General features: G+C 40.9%; 1 protein-coding gene and 1 non-coding gene across 2 annotated transcripts; one reads left to right on the forward strand and one right to left on the reverse strand.

The window, feature by feature from the left end:
* Positions 1 to 5,516: 5,516 nt before the first annotated feature.
* Positions 5,517 to 17,081, forward strand: CNOT11 (CCR4-NOT transcription complex subunit 11). Its single transcript, XM_063392598.1, has 7 exons — positions 5,517 to 5,991; positions 7,196 to 7,360; positions 11,119 to 11,271; positions 11,847 to 12,049; positions 12,789 to 12,991; positions 14,176 to 14,272; positions 16,728 to 17,081. Exons 1-7 carry the CDS (start codon positions 5,586 to 5,588, stop codon positions 16,923 to 16,925), a joined length of 1,425 nt encoding a protein of 474 aa, XP_063248668.1. The 5' UTR covers positions 5,517 to 5,585; the 3' UTR covers positions 16,926 to 17,081.
* A 4,402-nt stretch (positions 17,082 to 21,483) lies between these two features.
* Positions 21,484 to 21,599, reverse strand: LOC134549241 (small nucleolar RNA SNORD89). Its single transcript, XR_010080045.1, has one exon. It is a non-coding gene; the product is annotated as a small nucleolar RNA SNORD89 (small nucleolar RNA).
* Between the last annotated feature and the right edge of the window lie 1,459 nt (positions 21,600 to 23,058).

Consider the following 23,058-nt stretch of genomic DNA (forward strand, 5'->3'; position numbering starts at 1 on the left):
TGAAAATTATATACTTCCAATGTGGATGATTGCCAAAAAGATTGCAGGAAAGGGGGAAAGAAGGTCAGGAAATAGAGAGTATGACTTTGTTTAGTAGAGACATATTGTGTTGTATTTGCCTTGTCTTTGAATCACATTAAATATATACACTGTTAAAAGGCTATTGAAATGTTCAAATGACAGTGTTTCAAATGAAAATCAATAGCATGCTATTAGGCTCATTATATTGCTGTTATGCATCATTAAAACGCATTTAAAAGCTTTCGGCATACACCAGGAGATGGGATGAACAGCAAGACACTTTGAGGATGTGCAACATACTTAAAAGGAAATAAAGCGTCAGGCAAAAGAGAAACTTTGTAGGCACTGGGATAGAAAGCCCTTGAGACTTGGTGTTAGAAATACACGTGACAATGAGGAAAGGGATGACATGGAACTCACGACAAATATGTGAAGCTGTGACATTGAAAGTATATTACCATATGAAAGTATGTGTATGAGACTGAGATTCCTTACTAAATTTCTGAATTTTCTTTCTAAAGGAAAAGACTGGGAAGAAGTGACTGTGCCCTGGGAATTTAGGTGGGCAAGAGGGACAACAGATTTCTAGTGTCTTCACACATGTATTTTGATGCTTTTACACCTGATTGCTTTTGTGCACATTTGTCTTGTTCCTGGAGCAGGACTACAACACTGACCACTCACCATCCTGAATGTCACACTCTTATTAAATCCATCAGATTCTGCTTATTCTTCCTTCCTCTTGTAGTTAATCTTTAATGACTGTAAACTAAGCAAATTAACTTCAGACAAAGGAGATAAACACTGCCCTCTACTCCTAATAGCCATAGTCTGGGCTGGAGTTTAAATCCCTGTAGGGAAATGAAGAAAACCTGAATCTCCCACTTCCTGGACAAGAGCCTTCTAATCAGCTCAGAATTATTGAATATTCTTTCAGAAGGTGGATTTCAAATATGTAGCTTAAACATAAAGCACTTCCTCCTGCAATTTTATCTGCATAGGTAAAGATTCTACTGAATTGATTTTGGATGAAAACAGAACCATAAGCCATAAATCAAGTAATGGAGCCAGGGAACGGAAATAGTTCCATTTGTATCAGATGTGCAATTGCATAGCTCAAATTAAAAATGCTGAGAGCTCAAATTAAAGCTCACAGTGAAGAGTTCCCCAGCAATTCACAGACTGAACATTTCTACACATAACATATGCTTAGATATTTTAAAATTACAAATGGATTTTTTTAAAAATCCTGTCTGAAAAAAAGAGCAAGAAAAAAAGGACAAATGAGAATATTATTTCAAACAGTTTTTGGATGAAAAAGTGTTTCTGAGTGATCAGGAAAGGGTTTCCTTGTCAGAAGAAGAGTCTATCCAAAGACACATATGCAAATAGCCATATTGTATGCTGCTTTTATGTGCCAATATATCCCTGTTGGAGTTTCCATAAATCTAATTGAGCCAAAGCTCTGTCTCTTCTGGGACCATCTAACACTCAAGGAATCAAGAGAGTGGACTAACATTAATTTACAGATGTGATCATGTGTGGCTTAAAATGCAGAGACATCACTAAAACTCACAGTAGTTAAAGAATTCAGCAATGACTATGTTTATTTCTAACCCACTCAGTACTCAGCACTTATGAAGCCATTCATGCAATGATATTTCTGGTGTTCCTTAAGTGCTTTTCAAGCTGTGTCCAAGATGCCTTGGCAGCTTAGAGAGCTAACTAACAAGTGAAGATGTGTTCTCATACAGTTACTCAGGAAGACTTTTAAGCATTGTTACGATGCCAATATTGTTGATTATTCCAGGAATAACAAGATCTGTTTCTGCATTGGTGGTCCTGTCTTGTATTTTGAATTGAAGAGATGAACTAGGAAGAAAACATTCAACTGTTGCTAAAAAGATACACATGAAGAGATGTATACAAAATGCATCTTCTCCTTCCTCTCTCTGATATGCTGCTATTTGAAATACACCATAGACAGAATGGGTCATTTTAACTACAATGGAAAGGAATTTGTGTACAAGAGAGAATTCTCATGAGCACAAACAGAACAATCTGGAAGTACTTTATTCACCCTTTGACTTGAAGGTGTGATTTAATTCCTTCCTACAGTGTCCTTCCTAAATGAACTGTGGGGATAAAAGATAGGCTGTTAGGAGTTGTTTCCTGAGTATTCAGCCTCCTTGCTAGAAGAAACTAAAACACTGGCTGGATAGTTCTTTAATATTTTTATTGCTCCTTCCAAATATTGTCTTCTTCCAGCTATCCTTCATTAGGGTTATTTTTTATGGTACCTGCAATGCAGTTTGTGTTTCTTATGCGTCATCTAAAACCCAACAGCAAACAATAATATAATCCATTTTAAGAAGGAAAGAAGGAAAGACAACTTCTACAGTTAAATTGCACAGCCTTGCCCTTAGCTCAGGAAATCAAATCTGACTGTTCTGCTTTGGTTGTGGATCTAATTTTCCAGTAACAATTACAATTCATCATGAGCTTTTAAATACTAACCAACTGCATTCTAACAGCCAAATAATTTTGTAAAAGTTTCTTTGTATTTGCAAAGGGTAACCTACCAAACTAGATTGCCTTTTTCACTTTTAGTCTGGAATCTCTATGTCTGTGCTAATATGTATTAGCATTTTTGAGCCAACAAGACAGGGCTACACTAGGGGTCTGAGAGTCAGAAATTTAAGTATACCCCTAATCTCTTTACCTCTCTTTAGGAACTTAAAGCATGATTTTTACTGAGGTTCTTCCTTAAAGTTGAAAATAAAAAATGACAGGTGTGTTTGATGCTTGTATTGACCATTTAATAGCTATTCCACAGGCCATCTAAAAGAAACTGAATATGCTCAGCCTGCTCCCAGAGGCGTTGTTGTGCAAAGGGAGAAAACTGAATTCTTCCTTTTATACCATGAGATTGTACTGCACTGAGGCATCTCCTGCAGAATCGACCCCCCCAGCCCACCAAGATAGCTGGGGCTCAGCCTTCCTCCCTGTAATGCAATCTATTTCAGATCCAGCCAAGAACTCATTTTATTTGAGTCTGCACTAGTACCACACACTCTGGCTTCTTCATTACACAAGGTTTGAGCCCAAGAATGTCCAACGCGCTCCCGTGTACACAACATACAGTGCTCTGTGCAAAGAAAGACTATTTTTTTACTACACTTCCTGTCCCAAGAGCATTTTACCTTCATCTTTTTTTTTCAGATTAAGGTTTTTCCTATCCTGAAATGGTAATCTGTTTTAAAATCTGTGATTTCAAAATTCCCTGTCAACTGATGCTTGTGCCCATCCCACTTCCTACTAAGTATTCCATCTTCTAAACTGTTAGCTTTCCTGTTCTGATGAAACCTTTTAATTTGCATAGAATGCTTTCATATGGCTGCATTAGGGAGCACATACGAGTAATACAATTTTTTGCTATCTCAGTCATCAAGGAAGTTTTTTATTTCTCTGAAGTCCATTTCTGCAGTTCTGCATCCATTATTCCAGTAAGCACAATATCAAAGAGTGAATTATGATTCTGAAATCTAGGAAAAGAAGAAGCAGCTTTCTCTTTCTAAAAATGTTTCTTGTTTTTGCTCTGCTGTCTTCAGCAGAGTTTGTTATTAGAAGCAGGCTGTACAGAGAACGACCACCTGGACAAAAGCATCAAAGGTTTGTTTGGGTGCTAATCCACCCAGCAAGCCATCCCTCAATTTAAGGCACAACTTTAGATGCGATCATTTCTAACCATAAACTCCATGCCAAAAAGGAACAAATGCAATTTTTGTCAGCACACCAGAAACAGAAAACCTGCTGGTTGGTCTGAGGCCTGTGCTTTCCTAAGTTTTCCATCTAGTGCTACCACACACATACATAGTTTACTTCCTCAGCTATTTGCAATACTTTAATTTTCTTCCAAAATCTTACAATTTAAGTCCTTGTTGCAGTTGTTAGTAAACTCTAAATCTGCCTAAACTTCCAAATAATGCTTTGTTTCCTTGAATACACTGGCTGTGTCAGGGAGCTCACCGGCATCCTCTTCCATCTGCTTTACTCTTCTAGCAGTGTATGTTGCAAGCAGACTCCTCACTGTGATCAAGTCAGGTAACTGATCTATCAACAAGGCTTTCAGATCTTGCCTCGCCTAGATGTAGACCTTGTTTTCCTCACAGACCCATCTTTTTTTAACAGCTCTATATGTACGTGAATCCTTTATGCCTCTGGGATCTGGGTTTCTTTCCCATCAGAAATGTGAAACAGGGAACACCTCCATTACTTGTTCTATATACAGAACACAAGCCTTCAATTTTTATTACTTTAGAAACAGAATCCCATCTCTTACACTAGTATGGCTATCTGGAAAGCCAAGCTCTTTAGGGCTGGGTGACTGGGGAGGAGTACTACTACTAGAAGAATCAGTGCTTGCTCTCAGGACTCCCGAAGCTCTCAGCACATCCCACAGAAAGACCTTCCTCCAAGCCAGGATGTCAGCACTTCTTCAGGTTAAGCCAGTGACTTGTTGTCCCACGAGATGTACTTCCGCAGGTTAAGCCGATGAAATAGATCATCACACTTAAAGGGATGTGCTCCAATCCCTGGTTCCCAGATACATGTTACTGCTCCTCACCACCCTCCATCTCTGCTGAGAGCCCCACCAGCAAAGTGGGTATTCTCAACTGCACTGGACCATGGAAGATATGGATGAACATCCGCCCTTCAGAATCACAGGATCAATTGGATTGGAACAGATTTCTGAGATCATCGAGTCCAACCTGTAACTGCACACCACCTTGTCAACTACGCCAGGGCACCAAGGGCCATATCCAGACTCTCCTTAAAGACCTCCAGGGATGGTGACTCTGACACTTCCCTGGGCAGCCCATTCCAATGTCTAACCACCCTTTTTGTGAAGAAATCCCTAATGTCCAACCTAAACCTCCCCTGGTGCATCCTGAGGCTGTGTCCTCTTGTCCAGTCGCTGGTTACATGGGAGAAGAGCCTGACCCCCACCCGGCTACAATCTCCTTTCAGGTGGTTGTAGAGAGCGTTAAGATCCCCGCTGAGCTTCCTTTTCTCCGGTTTCAAAAACTCCAACACCCTCAGCTGCTCCTCATAGGACTTGCACTCCAGACCCTTCAGTGGACCCAATCCAGGGTGTAACTGCTCCGCCGTTAAACGGCACGGCCACGAGGTGTTCCTCGGCCAGGAGCAAGCGCCCGGCGGCGCAGCCGTGCAGGGAGCGGGCGGTGGCGCTGGGCCCGGGCCGGGCGGAGCTGGCTGTGGGCGCGGCCCCGCCGCCATCGCGCGGCCCCGGGCTCGGGGACAGCGCAGCCGGCGCCGCGCGCTGCCGGGCGCCCCCTGCCGGCCCCCGCGGGAGCGCGCGCGGCCGGGCCCGGACCAATGGCCCGCCCCCACCGGGCGGCGCGGACCAATCCCGGCCCACCCGGCCTCGCGCGCACCGCCCCGCAGCCCGGGCCGGAACGCCCCCGGCGCCTTTCGCGGCAGCGCCGTAAAGCGCGGCCGGCAGGGAGCGCCGGGCCCGGAGCGGCGGCGGTCGCGGTCGGATGCCCGGGGGCGGGGGCAGCCCGGCGCCCGGCACGCAGGGGGCAGCGGAGGCGGGCGAGGCGGCGGCGGGCGGCAGGATGAGCCTGTCGCCGAAGGAGCTGTCGAGCCTGCTGAGCATCGTGTCGGAGGAGGCGGGCGGCAGCACCTTCGAGGGGCTCTCCAGCGCCTTCCACCACTACTTCGGGAAGGCCGAGCACTTCCGGCTGGGCTCCGTGCTCGTCCTGCTGCTGCAGCAGCCCGACCTGCTGCCCAGCCCCGCGCAGCGCCTCACCGCGCTCTACCTCCTCTGGGAGATGTACCGCACCGAGCCCCTCGCCGCCAACCCCTTCGCCGCCGTCTTCGCCCACCTCCTCAACCCCGCGCCCGAGCGCGGCGGCGACGAGGCGGAGCGCACCCCGCTCTCAGGTGTGTCCCGGCGCGGCGGGGAGCGGGGCGAGCGCGGCGCACAGGAGCGCTCCTGGACAAAGCGGTGGGAGTCCTGCACCTGCGCCTAAAGTCCAGCGTCTCTGGCCTTGGACTTTATAGCCGCTCGGACCTTAGAGCTCTCTACAACTGCCTGAGGGCGCTGGGGCTCTTTAGCCTGCAGAAGAGGAGGCTCGGGGGGATCTTTTCGCTCTCTGCCTGAGAGGAGGCTGTAGCCAGGTGGGGGTCGGCCTCGTCTCCCAAGCAACTAGCGACAGGGCAAGAGAACATAGTGTAAAGCTGAGCCACGGGAGATTTAGGTTGGATTAGGGATTTCTTCACAAAAAGGATGATTAGACATTGGAATGGGCTGTCCAGGGAGGTGGTGCAGTCGCCTGGAGGCCTTTCCTAAGGAAAGACTGGACGTAGCATTCACTGCCCTGGGGTAGTTGACATGGTGGTGTTCAGTCATAGGTCAGACTCGATGATCTCACAGGTCTTTTCCAACCTAATTGATTCTGTGGTAACGTGGAATTTTTTGGAAGAAAGCCGTCACAAAAAGCTGGAGGTGATAGGAGGCTTCTGACAGCCTTAAAGCTGTGAAACAAAACTGTTAGAGAGAAATACATGAGAGCGAAACACTTTTGCCTCTTCAGTAAATATGACACTACCCGTGTTGAGTAAATCAGTTTCTAAAATAAATAGCCTGTTGGAGAGACTATAGAAAGGGCCACCAAGTTGGTTAGAGGGCTGGAGCATTGGAACAGGCTACCCAGAGAAGCGGTGGATGCCCCATCACTGCAAGTGTGCAAGGCCAGGCTGGATGGAGCTCGGAGCAACTTGGTCCAGGGACAGGTGTCCCTGCCCATGGCAGGGGGTGGGAACTGATGGTCTTTAAGGTCCTTTCCAACCCAGGCCATTCTTTGATTCTGTGAATTGCAATGCTAGGTCATAATAAGTAGCTCACTCTTTGGATTGGAAGTTGTGTGAATGAACTGCCATGAATGACTTAGCGTCAGCTGTCACATGTGATGATGTGTGTCACTGATCACACAGTGCTGTATTTTGCATTAACAGTCCATGTGTGTCACATAGACTCTGCAGCTGCACCTACCTTGCCGTAAATGACAGATCAGTTTGTCTTAGTTTTTCTTGTTATGTACGAAGAGCATGGAACCATGGATTGTTTTTCATTGTATGTCCACAGGCTTCCTACCTCCCATAACTCCTCCAGAAAAATTCTTTCTCTCACAACTGATGTTAGCCCCTCCTAGAGAGCTGTTCAAGAAGACTCCTCGGCAGATTGCTGCAATGGATGTGGGGAACATGGCCCAGTCAGTGGACATCAGTGGGCTGCAGCTGGCATTAGCAGGTAAGGAAGGTTTGTGGCTGTGGTGCTCTTAGGAATGGAAGTTCTCACTCTTTAAGGTCTTCAAGCACTTACAGAAACTTCAGGCAGAGAGTACAACCTAACTCTTTAATCCTCCTTAACAAGTAGGTTTTTTAGCATATATGTAATTGCCTTAAATACAAGAATATTTTGCAAGTATAGGAAGATTTTAATCTAAAGCTGTTGAGTTTTTTAGGGATTTTTTTGGGGGAGGGATGTTTTTGGTGGGTTACTATTACATACCAGTACTTCAGCTGTACCTGGAAACTTGATTATTACAATTATATCTTCAGTTTATTGCAAAGTTAGACCTTGCAGTGTTAGCTCAAGAGTTGGAAAGTGATCCAGTTTTACTAGACTGAAAAGAAAAGCAATGTGATGCTTATCCTTTGACAGGAGAACAGGAGGAGGAACATGATTGTTCATGTCGCATCTGGAGCTAATATGAAATATTATATATTGTTGGGAACAAGGAACCAGTTTAAATACAAAAAAAACCCACTCCTTTTTCCCTAGGTATGTGCCTGTAGACTTGCTTGTGTGCAAACTGACCACCCCAGTTCTATGTCTGTACAATGTAATTTATTGTTCTGAGGTCAGGCACCATTTAGACTTTCTGTGTCCTGCAGCCGTATCTTGGTATTGTCATTTTTTTTTCTGTGGACTCTGACATTGGCTGGTAAAGCTGTGGTATACTGTCCCTTGTTCATAGCCTACAAATGTCTTGTGAGGTCCTCCTTAGCTGTTTCCACACTGGGATTGTTTGAAAATGCAAATTGAACACTCTAACATGCCAGTGTGAGTGAGACAAATTTTTCTGGTCCTTCTTGTGTTCATCCTGTCTGTATTTTGTAGAATACCTTAGTGAATTCAAATTTTGTGAAGCCTCAGCTAACTTGTTGTTTTTAGTGCAAGGCATATGCCATGTCTTAAGAAGCCTCAAGCTTTTTTTATTTGTTTATTTGTTTTCCCCTTGCTACTGTGTTTGCCTTCTGAATAGTTTGTTCTCATAAAAAATGGAATAATTGAATCACAGAATGGTTTGGGTTGGAAAAGACCATAAAAATAATCTACTTCCACTTTCACCCACTGTGGGCATGAACACTTTCCAATAGACCAGGTCGCTCGAATCCCCATCCAGCCCGGACTTGGACATTTCCAGGAGTGGGGATCTGCAGCTTCTCTGGGCAACCTCAAATCTGTGGTTGGGTGAATGTGTGCTCTAGGCCACATACTTTATTTTAAAATAGAAGATAATGATGGCTGAAAGTAGAATACAAAGTCATTAATGGTGCTTGTATAAGATTTGTATCATTGTTTACATAATCCAGTAAAAGTGCACAATTGCTTACAAGCAATTGTAGAAGTTATGTAACAAAACCAGCTGCATGTGAAAAAGCTCTGTGCTTTCTCAGACTCCTTGCTGTAGGTCCCCAGAATAACTGTCTGCTTTCTAATCACTTTCTTAGAAGATAAGTCTTTTACTTGTTTTAAAATAATCATGCTTCTTCTGTTTGTTGTGTTTTGGAAAGTATGATTTTTTCACTAGTCTTCAGTATATTGATTTTCTATTTTTGATTTTCTGCATTGTGGGCATGAGTATTAACACTTCTTCTCTCCTCCCTTTGGTCTGCAGAGAGCTAACTCAAACGTTGGTACTGCCCTACAATATGTTTTTGTTCATCTGGTGTGCTACCCTATCAAGAAAAGTAATTTTCTCCTAGTTGCAGGAATGAGTCTCCTGGCAAAGTGTTCCTCAGTGTTTGTCTGCTAACCCTTATTTGATGGGGAAGTAATTGACCTGTATGAAAGTAAAGCTTTTAATGCATTGTAGAGCTTTCTTTAAGAGTCAAAGAAAGTTCCTTTTTACCTGTAAAAATAAAATAATAGGCTTCATAGAGAAACCTAAGGATTTGTTTTCAGTTGAGTTTTGCAAAATTTCAATGTCTTAGTTGAAGATTCTATATTAGTTTCTGGTTTACCTGAAGCTGTTGATTCAGCCCTTATTCTTGAAGCAGTAATGTTGAATTTCTGAGCTTCAATGTAACTGAGGGCTCAGGCAGGCTTCTCAAATCAGTGAAATGAAATATCAGTAATCATCTTACCTAACATCACTAGTAATTTCAGATTATGAGGTTACAAACAAATCTGTGATTTACTGACTGATGGATTTACATCCTAGACTATAAATGAAAAGAGAAAAAGGACAACCAGTTCCTCTCCCCTACTCCTGTACTTCATTTGTTAAATCAACAAATCATTCAGCCTTCTGGCTGAATGAAAGTACTCATGAGATGAAGTTTGAAACAGTTGCTTAAGTAGAAGATAAATTTTATAAACCAAATTTGGACTTTGCCTTTAAAATGTCTTTTTTCGAGTAACTGAAAAGTATGGTAGTTGTTGCCTTTAATAGAAAAATATACTCTGCTGTGCTGCTTCAGTGAGCATATATGCAAATGTTTGCATTATTTGAAATAGTTGGATAAAGTAGGACAGAATGCCAAAAAAATGAACAACTTTGTTCTCATGATTGCTCTTGTCACTCACAGTTTTGTGGGAGATCTGCAGTCTCTTGTAGATTTGTTTGGAGTCACAAGAAGTGACAAGTTTGTGTGTGTGGGCAGCTGGGAATGGTCAACAGGATTGCACAAAAAGGAGCAAGCACACTTTGCTTAGAAGTGGTAGGGTACACAAAATATGACAGCACTCACTCAATTAGCCAGGAAATGGAGTGGTGTTTGGTTTCATTTGGAACTTTTTCAAGGGATTTCTCGTGTAGTACCAGCAATTTTGGACTTTGGATTGCTTAAGGCGTAATCTGCTGCTTAGTGCTCTCTGGTAACAGGGTGGGGAGAGGAATGTTAAGTGGTATTCTGTAGTGGGGATTTTTCTGCTGTTTGTTCTTTGGAGTCTTCTTTGCCAAAGCAGTGGAAAACAGGATCTCTCAAAATAGTAAAGAGAACATAGAAGATCAGCCATTAAGTCTCCAGATACAGAAGAGCAATAGATTATTGACAGAAGGGCACATAAAATCTGATAATGCAAGCAGTGAGGCCCATATTTTCCTTTTCGGCCAATTTCTTCAAGTCTTCAGCTGTATATGCACTAACTGTAATGTTATTTTTCTGTGACTTGTTTATGTTTGTAATTTGGCCTCTAAAGGGATGATTTTAGCTCCTTTCAGGTTTGCTTTAATGATGAGGTCTGTAGAATCATGTAGCCATTAAAACTCCATTGTTTTCCACTAAAGCACTGATTATGGCTTGACAGGGTTACAAGGAGCCACAGAAATGTGTTGGGTAAATTTGAATAGCTGACTTCAGGTCTAGTATATGACCATTATCGTCTGTAAATGGATCAGTGTGGATCTTTCACTTTCCTTCTCTGAGAAGTGATTACAAAACTAGATACAGCAGGTGAACTCTTTGAGGTGTAGCATGGGAACCTACTAATGTGCTGCTTGTAGATGTAGATTACATCGGTTAAGTGCCTTTTCTAAGGCCAAGACTACGTTTCAGATTAACATCTGTTTCTTCTTTATCCTCACTACAAACCCTCTGTCCCTTGCCTGTCAGCTGGCACTCAGACTGCTGACTGCCCGACTGTACTAAATTTCATGTTGATGTTATCTGTTGGGGTTTTTTTAAAGCCAGTTCTTTTCTACAGCTGCTTGTTTCTCACCACTTTTAGTATTCCAGGCATCTCTGTTCCAATTTTATGGTTTAATATTCTTCTTTCAGAACGTCAGTCTGAGTTGCCAACACAGAGCAAGGCCAGCTTCCCCAGCATTCTCAGCGATCCTGACCCAGATTCCTCCAACTCTGGTTTTGACAGCTCTGTTGCTTCCCAGATCACAGAAGCATTAGTGAGTGGTCCAAAGCCTCCTATAGAAAGTATGTGCATTTTCACATCTTTGTTTCTGTAACTCACAACATGCTGTGTTATTGTGCTTCAGATAAAATGTAATGGAATTCAGAAGTATTTGCAAGGCATGGAATGGAAATTAGGGTGAATGAAAGAGGGAAACTGCAGCAGGGCGTCTCTAGATCAAATTCTGGTGTTCATATTTACAGACTTCTAGAAGTCTGGAGGCTGTCTCCAAGCCCTTCCCCATGTCATCTGTTGAACAACAGATACTAGTTAGTCCCTGCACAGAGGTCTGCATTGGGTGGTAACACCTCCCAGGGAAGCAGTTACTGTGAAAGGGAAAAAAAAACACAGGATCAGTAACACAGTGATCTAAATCAAGAGGAGAAACAGGTGGCTGTAACAGTATCACTAAAAATCAGAAATAAATGGTTTTTTGGGAGGCAAATAGGATTGTGATGCTGTTCTCAGTGTTATAATATATATATATATATAGAATAGCTTAAAGAAATAAGGGCTTTTGAGGCATCTTCTGTTCTTTACTGATACAGAACTGAATACCCAGAGCTTAAGAAAACATTTCACATTGTTGCCATTTTAGGTCACTTTCGACCAGAGTTTATTCGACCACCACCTCCACTCCATATATGTGAGGATGAATTGGCATGGCTAAATCCAATCGAACCAGATCACACAATTCAGTGGGATAAGTCAATGTGTGTTAAGAACAGCACTGGAGTTGAGATAAAAAGAATCATGGCAAAAGCTTTTAAAAGTCCTTTGACTTCCCCACAGCAAACACAGGTAAGGATGATGCACGTTCCAGATTAAAATTATTCTCTAAGAAGCTATTGACTCATGTGTTTTAGAAAACTTTGAGCACTTTAATTAATCTGTTTAGATTCAGGAAACTTTTAAATCGTAAAAAAACAAGATTTTTGACTTGGGTTTGCCTGAATAAGGAAGATAATGCTCATACCATTGGCTGGATGTAATTACAGTTGATCACAAGTGGCACCGACATTTTTCTGCATGGAAAAATCTTTGTATAACTAAGTTGCTCATGGTTCTGTGAAAGTTTTTGATAAATAAGTACTTCAGAAATACCAACAACCATTTTTCTTCCCTCAATTTGATAGTATTAACCCTGATTTCAGTGGGCTTTTTTTCATAATCATTATGCTGGCACTATGAAATAAGCTTTATTTGCATTACTCTTTCTGCCAAGTGAACTTGAAATTGATATTTCCTCCTATTGGACAGGAAACTAAAGGAGGCTGAAACTTTAAATGTGAGTTTTTTTAGCTCCCTTCTTTGCCACTCACTGATGAAAAACTCCTAAATGCATTAGTAAGGATTTTATGGACACAGTTGCCTGTATATAAAAATTTTAAAGTAGCCCTCCAGTGCTTTTCAATAGAGAAGGCTAAATCTAAAGGGCTATCGTTCTCCTGGATCTTAGATGTATTATAGCAATTTTTTCAAGCAATAGCATGAATAGTTGAGGAAAAAAACTACTGAGGATTTTTTTTCTTCTTCACAGCTTCTTGGAGAACTGGAAAAGGACCCCAAGCTTGTTTACCATATCGGTCTCACTCCTGCCAAATTGCCAGACCTGGTTGAAAACAATCCTTTAGTAGCTATAGAAATGTTGTTGAAACTAATGCAGTCTAGTCAAATAACAGAGTATTTTTCTGTCTTGGTCAACATGGACATGTCCTTACATTCAATGGAAGTTGTAAATCGGTGAGTATGATCTCAAACCTCATAAGGTTTCATGGAGTATGTAAAATGAGCAGTTCTGTTTCATCAGGATATCTGGAAATGTTCATTTTGATCCTTCTCAAGGCATGTCTGTGTGGGAGATAGAAGACTACAGTAGGACAAAGGGCAGTTATTGTGAGAATCCTCCACAAACAGTTAACACCACGTGGCAAATCCGCTTAATTGCAACTTGTGTTCTCCATGCAGCTTAAGTGAACAAAAGGTGCTGTTGTTAAACAGCTGCCCTGCTGTACATTCATGTCCTGTTTTCACTGAGAATAATTTCTGCAGAGAGGTACAACCCATTTTCTTAACAGAATGCTAGCCCCATAAATGGGAAAACTTTTCAGACAGCTAATTCCCACAAATTTACAGAAATATATCTCTCCAATGTACTTTTCTCCATTTCTTGGCAATTACTGAATGTGAACTACCAAATAAGCCTCAATCAGCAGTCCCTTTGAAGCAGAGTTGAATTGCACCTTAAATATTTTCTGAAACCAATGCCTCTGTACTGGTGCACAGCAGTTACTGCCCTGAAGTGAGGCTAATGATTGCAACATGGAGCAAGAGTGGGAAGAGAGGAGCTTTTCCCTGTGTCCAGGAGAGCTACACCACCAGTCAGGCATGCTGGTTCTCCCACAGCATAGCTAGCACAGGAACAACTTCCATCAAACTGAAAAGCGACTGTGAGTGCAAACAGGTAGACACTGGTTGTTCAGGGAAATAAAACAAAATTGAAACTGCACTTGAAACTAAAACCTTCACCTTTTCCCCTATAGTCTGCCTTTCACTACTTGAGATAGGATTGGTTTGAATTACTTTGGTCAGGTTCTGTTGTAACCTTGTGGCAGTTCTCCATTTATTCCTTGTTGTTATCTTAAGAGAGCTGTATTGCTCTTTTGGTTGAAGAAGCAGTGGCAACTCAAATGTCAGATGTGGAAACCAATCTAACTTAGCTTCTGTACTGTCAGATTTTTAAAAGTCTTGATTCTTCTTAATTAAGAAATTTAAATTACTAGAAATATGTCTGGAAGCTGTCAAAAATCAGTTCTGTATGACAGGACTGGTAATAAACTCATAGGTCTAACTGATATGATTTGTTTTGCTACTGAAACACTAGATTTATGGCTTCATAAACCACTGAATGTATTTTATTTGAACAGGCTTACTACTGCAGTTGATCTCCCACCTGAATTTATTCATCTTTATATCTCCAATTGTATCTCCACCTGTGAACAGATTAAAGACAAATATATGCAGGTGAGTGCTTCAATAAATTGGTTAGGAAAAAGTATCCCATATGCTGATCTGTGAAATATGTGCTATGATTTTAATAAGGCTGATAGCTTTAAGTTATTTTGTTTTACTGCTTTTTTATTTCAAAGGCACTTTTTTTCCCCTAACACACTATGCAGTTCTTTCTAGAGTTTAATAGACAGTTCTTCACTTTTTTAATAAGACTTCACAGGTAATCACTGTTCCCTGTTTTTCTGTAGACATCATAAACTTCTTCCTGGCAAAACTGCGATTTTATGTGACTGGAGTTCTTAACATTCAAAAGATTTATCTGTCACCCTGTGAGCCTTTTCTTCACCCCCAGAATTAGTTTGCATTCTGCTTAATGTAAAGCTTCAAGTTTCTCTTCTGTACAAGTGTGCCAGCCACTGAGGAAGTTGTAGCCACTCCCAGGGATCCCTGACTGGGGAGGGTTGGGGAAACAGGTTTCCCTGAGGAGGTTTGCACACTTCTGGCATTCAGGGTTGTCGACATGCTATGTAAGGTATTTCCTTCTCTCCTAAACTGATCTATTGGTTTCACCAGGTGCCCAGTAGAACTTTTCTTGGGTACGTCGTTGGTGAAAAATAGTTCTGCATTCAGTTTCTCCAAGGATTTTGAATCCCAAGTCCTGCCTTAGCTTTTTGCTCTTGATACTGAAGGACTAAAATGTCTGTAGTCTCTTCCAGCAAGACAACTGTTGTTCCTTTCCCTTTAAGCTTTTTTGGTGTCTAGTGCCTTCTCCAACTCTATTGTATCCTTAAGCTACAGGAAGGAAAGTTGTGTGCAGGGCACAGGATAGGGTTGCAGTGTAGATAGCAGCAATCTCCCCAGCTTGTTCTCAGTCCCTTTCAGATGATGACCCTGTATTATCTTTTGGTGGCTGCTGATGCTTCTCTGCTTTATGGTTCTGCCAGACACATGTGGGTGACTGGTCTGTGACCTGCTGAGTAGCTCTGCCTGTTGTATTTGGTAGTGGAGTAGGAAAATAGCAGCAGACCCGGGCTGCAACTGAGAATATGCCCAGAGTGGGACACTGTGCTGAGAGGCTGCTGAGAGCACAGAGCAGCTGTGCTTCAGGCACACAGGGGACAAAAAAGAGCTCTGATGGTCAAGGAACATATACTGATCACTAAGCAGCATACAGAGCTTGTGATCTAACATTTTTTAATGTGTATGGGGCCTCACAGCAGCTGAGACACAAGATGTTTTGTTAGAAAAGCATGGTAGAAAATTACTATTGGAAATGATCCTCAGAGACTGGGAGTCAGCCAGTAATCTTGCATTTGTTCTTTTGCCGAGTTTCATGTTCCTGGATTATTAAAATTACTCGTGTAACTAAGTTGTGTTGCAGAGAAAGCATGTGATGCCTTTTGATCACAGTGAAGGAAACAAGTTGTTCAGTCTCTGAATTCTCCCATTAAAAGCAGCAAATTTTACAGTAGTAAGCTCAGTTCCTGAAAAAATAGCTGGTATCTTATTTTCAGCATCAAATAATCTGAAATGCTTTGGAGACTTAATTTGTCACATCCCTTAATTCTGTCTAATAAACATCATTCGCATACATAATTGGCTTTAGAGAAAAAGTTGAACTCAACCTTTCTCACAATGTGAAGTATGTGAGCAATTTAATGATAAAGACATAGTTTTGTCCTTGGGGAAGAATGTGCCATGTGTTAAACAGATGGCTGGTGACTGGATCCATGTATGACAAATTGTAAGTGCCAGTTCCCAAGCTTTCACTTCCAATTCCCATCATGTTCTTCAAGGTGTTGCCTAAGTAGCTCTTAAGAAAGAGGAACACTTTTAAGATCCTGTCTTTTCACTGGATCAGACAGGAAATGAGCTAGGAGTTCTTGGATTAGGTGTCCCTGGAATTGTTTTTCCTTCTAATACAGAGCAAAAGGGGTTTCTGCTGATTCAGCAACAGAGCACATTCCAAGAAGGAAGTTTGGAATCAGTTTGTTTGAATCACTTCCTATCTGGAGTTCCTTGATGATGTGGTGATAAGAAATTTTGAGATGTGAAACTTGTTCAATTTTCTTTATTGTGTTATTGTAGAAAATAAGACTAAGCAAGACTCAAATGTTGACATAATCTTCAGCTATTATCTCTTCTCTCTCTTTATTCAGAGATTACATAATAAATTAAGTACAGTGGAGAGGTAGATCTGGTGCTTCATTTGTGCATGGGATTAATCCTCAGAAGGCTCCTGCATCCAGAAGTACAAGAACTATGAAGGAGTCATTTTTTAAATATAGTAGTAGTGTGGGAAATGAAAGGGAAGGGACAGCATGTACAAAGCTTGGGAACACAATAACTGCTAAAGCTAAACTGCTCTTGAAACACCTCACTTGTACTGCTGAGTGCCAACAGTCCTTTAACTGACTTGGTCACAAACATTTATTTGGATTATTAAACCATCTTTCTTATGTTTCAGAACCGCCTGGTCCGTCTTGTTTGTGTCTTTCTTCAGTCCTTAATCAGAAACAAAATTATTAATGTACAGGACTTGTTTATAGAAGTGCAGGCATTCTGCATCGAGTTCAGTCGGATACGAGAAGCAGCTGGCCTTTTCAGATTGCTGAAGACACTGGACACTGGGGAAAACCCATCAGAAACAAAAACATCAAAATAAAGTGACTGTCAGTGGCAAAAAACCCCTCTTGCTAGTGTTCTATACCAATTAATTGTACATTTTAAATTTAAATCCCTGGATTAATTATGTATTATGTTAATTACATTATAAATAGCATTTTGTGCATTTGAACAATAAATAAGGCTTTTTCTGATACACACTTGAGTTTGTGAAATATATTAGGCCTCACACTATGGTTAAAATTTCTGTGTCGTATGCATATCCTGAAATTCACGCTCTAGTTCCAGAGAGAATATAAATGATACTTAGCCTTCATAGCAAATGTAAGTATTAATCAGGCACTTGCTGTCTTTGGGTCCACAATTGTTTGTATATAACTAAAGTCAACTTACATCAAGTTTTACCTTTTGTTCGCTGTGTAAGACCTTCTAGGAGCTGGATAGAACTAACAATGTTTTCTGGTTTTGGTAAAGAAGTCTATCTCTGTGTCTAGAAACAGCTAAAGGCTTATCTTTGTTAGGCAGAAATGAAGCTGGGTGCTGTAGGCTCACAGCAATATTCTCTCCTATCAAGACCACTGAGTATTTTCAGAATCATGCCAGTGGCAGTTGAAATACCACACCTCACATGCTTGTAAAAATGTTTCACTGAGGAAAGAGGGCCACATTTCTTCCATAAAAATTAAAAAAATTCCAATCCCTTCTCACTTCCAAATTTGAATGGGCAGTTGCTATGTATCTTCCAACATTAAATAGCCTCTTCCTTCTAGAGCACAGAGACATAGTAGCTTTCATGTTAGATGCCAAGTATTGGGGAAACTGGGGATGGAGTCTGGTAACTATAAATTTAAGCTGATTAAATAGAGTAGCTGCTGTATTACCTGAGAGTGAAAAGGGAAAGTAACTTGGAAAATTAACAAGTTATAATTTAATGTTGCTTGCTAAATCAAAGCTGTTTTAAATCTGAATTTGCTTGTCAGATTTATAGGAAATAGAAGATCAGTAATGCAAAGTAAAGACTGTCTTTTGGCTTTGTCTTTTGAAGCAATTTAAGATGTGAAAGTGCGTGAATGAAAACCACATCAATCTCTTGTCTCATGTATAATCTTTCAGTAAAAAGTCCTGCGAGAAATATTCTGTAGTCATTAGGGGTGTGGCTTGTGCAACCTTCCAGTTAAAATGTATCAGGTACACTAAAGTAACACTTACTTAAGGTCTGTTCCAATTCTAGACATTGCTTCCAAACCCAATACATTTGCTGTCAGGCATTTTTAGTGGCAACACTTGGAGCACAAGCTGGTTTAAAATCATACCTTGATGTTTTTTATCTACTAAAGCTGAAGCCAAATTTGACTATATTCTGTATAGTAGTACCCCTCTTTAAAAACATATATTTTAGACTAGTGTTTGGAAAGTAAGTTGCAGTACTATGATGAAGGCTCCAATATAAAAATGATTACCACTGGTTAAAGATGTTGCTATCTACTTTGTCATTAAGCCTCCCCCTCAAAGGTTGCTACTATGATACTACAGCCAAAGACTAGCAGCTCTGCATCTTCACTGTATTTGCTTGAGTTGTACTGATATACATAATTTTTATAGTTCTCTGACAAATCCAAGGATTAGGGATTTATCCAGAAATTTTATGATTTTATCATAGGTGTGTCTGAGACATTAATTTCAGAGCCCTGTGGTACTGGGGAAGTGCAGGGTGGCCTTTGTGAGAAGAGGCCAAGGCTGCCCTGTTCCAGACCCAGCTAGACAAGCTGGCACGGCAGAACCCCTCAGGCAGGCTGGTGGCAGCTCAGTGATAACCCTGGCGTGGTCTGTACCTGATGGAGAGGATCCACACTGAAGCACTTCATAAAGAACTGCAGCTCTTCGGCAGGACAGGGCAGAAGGGTGAGGAGGGAACAGCAGAGAGCACCTTTACAGGCTCACCCCTGCCCCCCTTCCCTATCCTGCCACCACGGAAGGGAGAAGTGTCAGCTTGCAGAAGGGCAGCTTTAGTCCTCTACTAGCCTAAAACTAATTGATTGCCATTTCAAAGTAATCGTCACAAAGCCACATCTCTTGTGCCTGTGATGGTAATTGGTAACTGTTTCTTATCTTCACCCACAAGTTCTTCTATGATTTTCCCCCTCCTCACTAAGCAGCCATCCAAGGTTACCCCAGCCCCTCCAGGCTACCCCGCATGAAGTTAAGCTTGTTTTGTGCTGTGTTAGTGCTGAGTGCCTCAGATCCACTTTAAGTTTACCAAAGAAAAACCCTCCAGCTTCTCAGACATTGCTTTTTAAAAGGTCTGTATAATTTATTATGGAATTTGGCTTTTAGCCTTTAAGTTACAACAACAATGCATAACTTGACATTCTTACAACTGTACATACACAATGGAAAAGACACAGGTGCTTAATCCAAACAATGCAACCAAATTAGTTCAAGGTTACAATAAAAGACGGTTGGTTGTGAATAGTTTTTGACAGACTAGCAAATTCTGCAGGTATATGTTTATAGTAGAAGTAAGTGGCTTCAAAGTTTTGGACTTAAGCTTCAGACTAACAAAATGATGGAAACTTTGCTCTTCTGAATGAAGGATATGCTCATTTAAAAATGCAGTAACATTATCATTTTTCAGATGGTGAAAAGGAGCTTCAGGTCCAATGGAAGTATAATGGACAGTCCCAGGCAATGCACTCTTCACACAAATACATGCAATTATAAAGGCATTCTATTTTAAAAACTTTCTAAAATCAAGTTTTGCAATACAGCAGGATATCTGAGGAGAGATCAGGACCCATACTGAACAAAACTAAAAGCCTTCAGCTTGATTTGTGCATGTTTAATCAACTTCAATTCTCAAATCTTCATGTATCACCTGTGAGAGAAAAAAACACATCCAGTAAAGACCAGTCTCAAAAATGTTAGGATTTTTTACAGGCATTGCAGTTTAAAAAAAATTATGCTGACATATTCCATTTCAGGAACTAGTAGTTCATTATGAGCCTATTATAAAATTGCATCTCTAACTTCAGCCAAGGGGACAGTCTTGCTGGACTCTGCCCAACTACAACTGGCTGATTGTAGAGGAACCTTGCAGGATGGGCAGAAAACCTGAATGACCATTCCCAAATCAATAGGTAATTAAAAAACAGCTTTGCACTCTTGACAAAGGTGTTGCAATGGTGTTTCTCTGTGCCAGGTACAATCTGAACAGGACCAGAATTCCCAACAGGCCAGCTTTGGCAGGAATACACTGGTATGCACTAAATTAATTCAGCATGGATTAAAGGCATTTCCACTGTAGGTAAATTATCCTACAACTTCTCCAGTAGACCTCCAAAATCTAGCCCTAATTACTGGCAACAGTTACTAGACTGTGTTCATATGTGATGTGGGGGGGTAAGGGGTAGTCACTGCTATATTGTCAAACTTCTCTAGTACCTGCCAAGAACCTTCTCCAAGCATTGCTTTGAGCCAAAGAAGAATCTAGTCTAGCAGTCATTAGAAAAGAAAATCCAGAAAATCCAGACTTTCCAGTTAAATTGGTACTGCAAGTAATTAAACTATTAACATGCTTTCAGATCTGAAATGTCTGTAGTTCATTTTTGCTTGCTATAAAGTCTGAAAGACAGTTTAGAAAATTATTTACTACCAAGTTTTTTCCAGTTTGTCCAGTTTTCCAGTTTGTAGACTATTATTAATAAACTAAAATTTCTGAACAAAGAGGGGCCTCCAGGTTTTCCTTTAAGACAGCAGTTCATTTTGACATGTTCATAGCTCCTTAAAAAATAAAACTAAAAATCACTTAACTTCACAAAATTTCTCCCTACCAGAAACAGCAGCAGTAGCAAAGCCATACCAATTCACACAACACTAATAAAACTCATTCCACAAAAACCAGTATCCCCTGGTAGGGATTTTTGCCAAGAGATTTATTTGGCACCACCTTTCAGGGGCTTTAGGCTTCACATGGGCTCTGCAATTTAGCTTTTTCTATAATGATACCCCAGGAAAGCCTCCAATAAGAAGCAGTCTGCTTGATTGCAGTAAAATATAATACAGGGACAGAGGTGTCCAAGACAAGTTCCTGCAAGTTTTACAAAAATAGTGCAGCCAGGAAGAGAAAAGCTATGAGGGCAGTGGGAGGCAGCAGGAATCCCTACAGCACACACAGCTGCAGCTCCCACACTAGGCAGGACATGGGTGAAGCAGCAGAGGCAGATTACAGCTTCCCCAAATGGAAGGGAATGAAGTCAGGAGGCACCCACCCTACAACAAGGATTCGTGGAGGGGGTGAAAAAAAATCACTCATTAGTTCTGACCTTCATACAAGCTTTTGGTGGGTAAAGTGTTAGAAACTAGCAATACCAGTTTGATCCAACTTCATGGGGATCCAGATCTGCAAAGTCTGTGCACATGTATTTACCTACAGCAGCCTACACCCATTTATGCAACAGTGACAGACAAGCTGGAACAGCAGGTCCTGTGCTTCTTGCTTTTAAGCTTCTCTTGCTAATGTTTTAAGCTCCCTAGATTGTCTTTTTCCTGCCCTGTATTTTCACCCTACCTCTCTTTTACTAATGCATGTCAGCTTTTTGACTGAGGTCAGACTAGTGATTCGCTTCAGGTGATTTTTGTCATTGTGCTTCCAAGGAGAGCAAACTGCTTGCTGGAGGCACTGCAATTCGGCCTTTTATTGTCATCACTCCTCAGCAGCACAGCTGGCCTTACAAGACCTAACTATATCAAAGATCAAGTATGTGCAAACCTATTTGATTGAAACACTGTCACTATTTTTGAGAATGACTGAAATGAAACAGGTGCAGTGCCAGAAACAGACCTTAGGAGTCTTCATACTCGGATATTTTTTTAAGTCAGCACACACCAGATTTTATAAGCACTTTTCAGTTTGCAGCTTCCTTAGCTTTTCTTCCAGCTTTCTGCCAGATTTCAGATTTAATTCTTAAGAAAAGCTTTTGGTTTTACAGGTATTACATAAAAGCTCAAGTACTTACCACAATTCTCCTCTCCAGAATGAATACTGTGCTGTAGTTATCAGCAAGACACAATCCACAGACTGACAACACTTCTCTTGGTAACTTCTCTTTTGGTTCCTCCTTGAGCTAGTTTAAACCCTCTCAACATTTACTACATCAATGTTCAGTTTTGTGTTAGAGGGAGAAGACTTAGTTTTTAATATTGAAGAGATAGTTAAAAAGGCAGTTCTGGAAATGTTGATAAGCTTCTTTTGGAGACGTAAGTGTCCCTACACATTGTCTGGTTTAGTTGTGGGTTATTTATTTGTTCAGTTTTGGAGATGGTTGGTCAGTCATATTCCATTCTCATGTGCTTCTTGTAAGACAAAGGCATCACAAAAACTTGCACCTGCTGGTGACATCAGAACTACAACCTGACAGTTTTCCAATAAAACTAAAAGTTATACTCCTACAGGGAAGAGGCAGAGGTTTTTTTAAGTAGACATTAACAGGATTTTTTTTTTGAAGGAAATTTAGGGTGAAACATCTGCTCTGCAACGTAGAAGTTCAGATTATATTTCCTCCTCTGTCATTTCTGGAACATTCATTTTAAAATTAAAAAAAGTTATTGCTTCTACTGAAGCTCAATATAAGTTAGAAAAAGAATTGCATATTTTCTTAAAAACATTCCAAATATACATTTTAAAAACAAAATGCACTCTAAAACAAATGTCTAGTGAAAGACACTGTTTTAAGCAATCTGTAGCAACAGCTTTACAAAAGAAAATTGAGGAATGTAGCATATTATTTATAACATGACAATGCTAAAATCCTAAGCAATTCACTTAACACTCTTAAGTAGTGTTTTAAATATACATATTTCTTTACAAAACAGTTTAGCAATTCCTTATACCACTTAGAGTATATAAATATTTGAATAAGAGGTCATAATGGGAGATGCCAGGGTATGTATTTACTCTCAGATGCTTCAGATTTCTTAAGTGTTTTACTATAAGGCACAATACTGCTAATCTAAAAGAAAGGAATAAAAACTAATGGCAAACCAAATCAAAACTCCTACTGTGGAATATCCAAGAGAACTCCAGCATCTCTATGCAAAGGAAAAGAAAAAGCAAAACAAACTCAAACTTTGTGTTTCTGAAGAAACGGTTTCAATTTGTACATAAAGTGGGTCAG

The sequence above is a fragment of the Prinia subflava genome, chromosome 3 (assembly GCF_021018805.1).
Source record: "Prinia subflava isolate CZ2003 ecotype Zambia chromosome 3, Cam_Psub_1.2, whole genome shotgun sequence".
NCBI classification, from domain to species: Eukaryota; Metazoa; Chordata; class Aves; order Passeriformes; family Cisticolidae; genus Prinia; species Prinia subflava.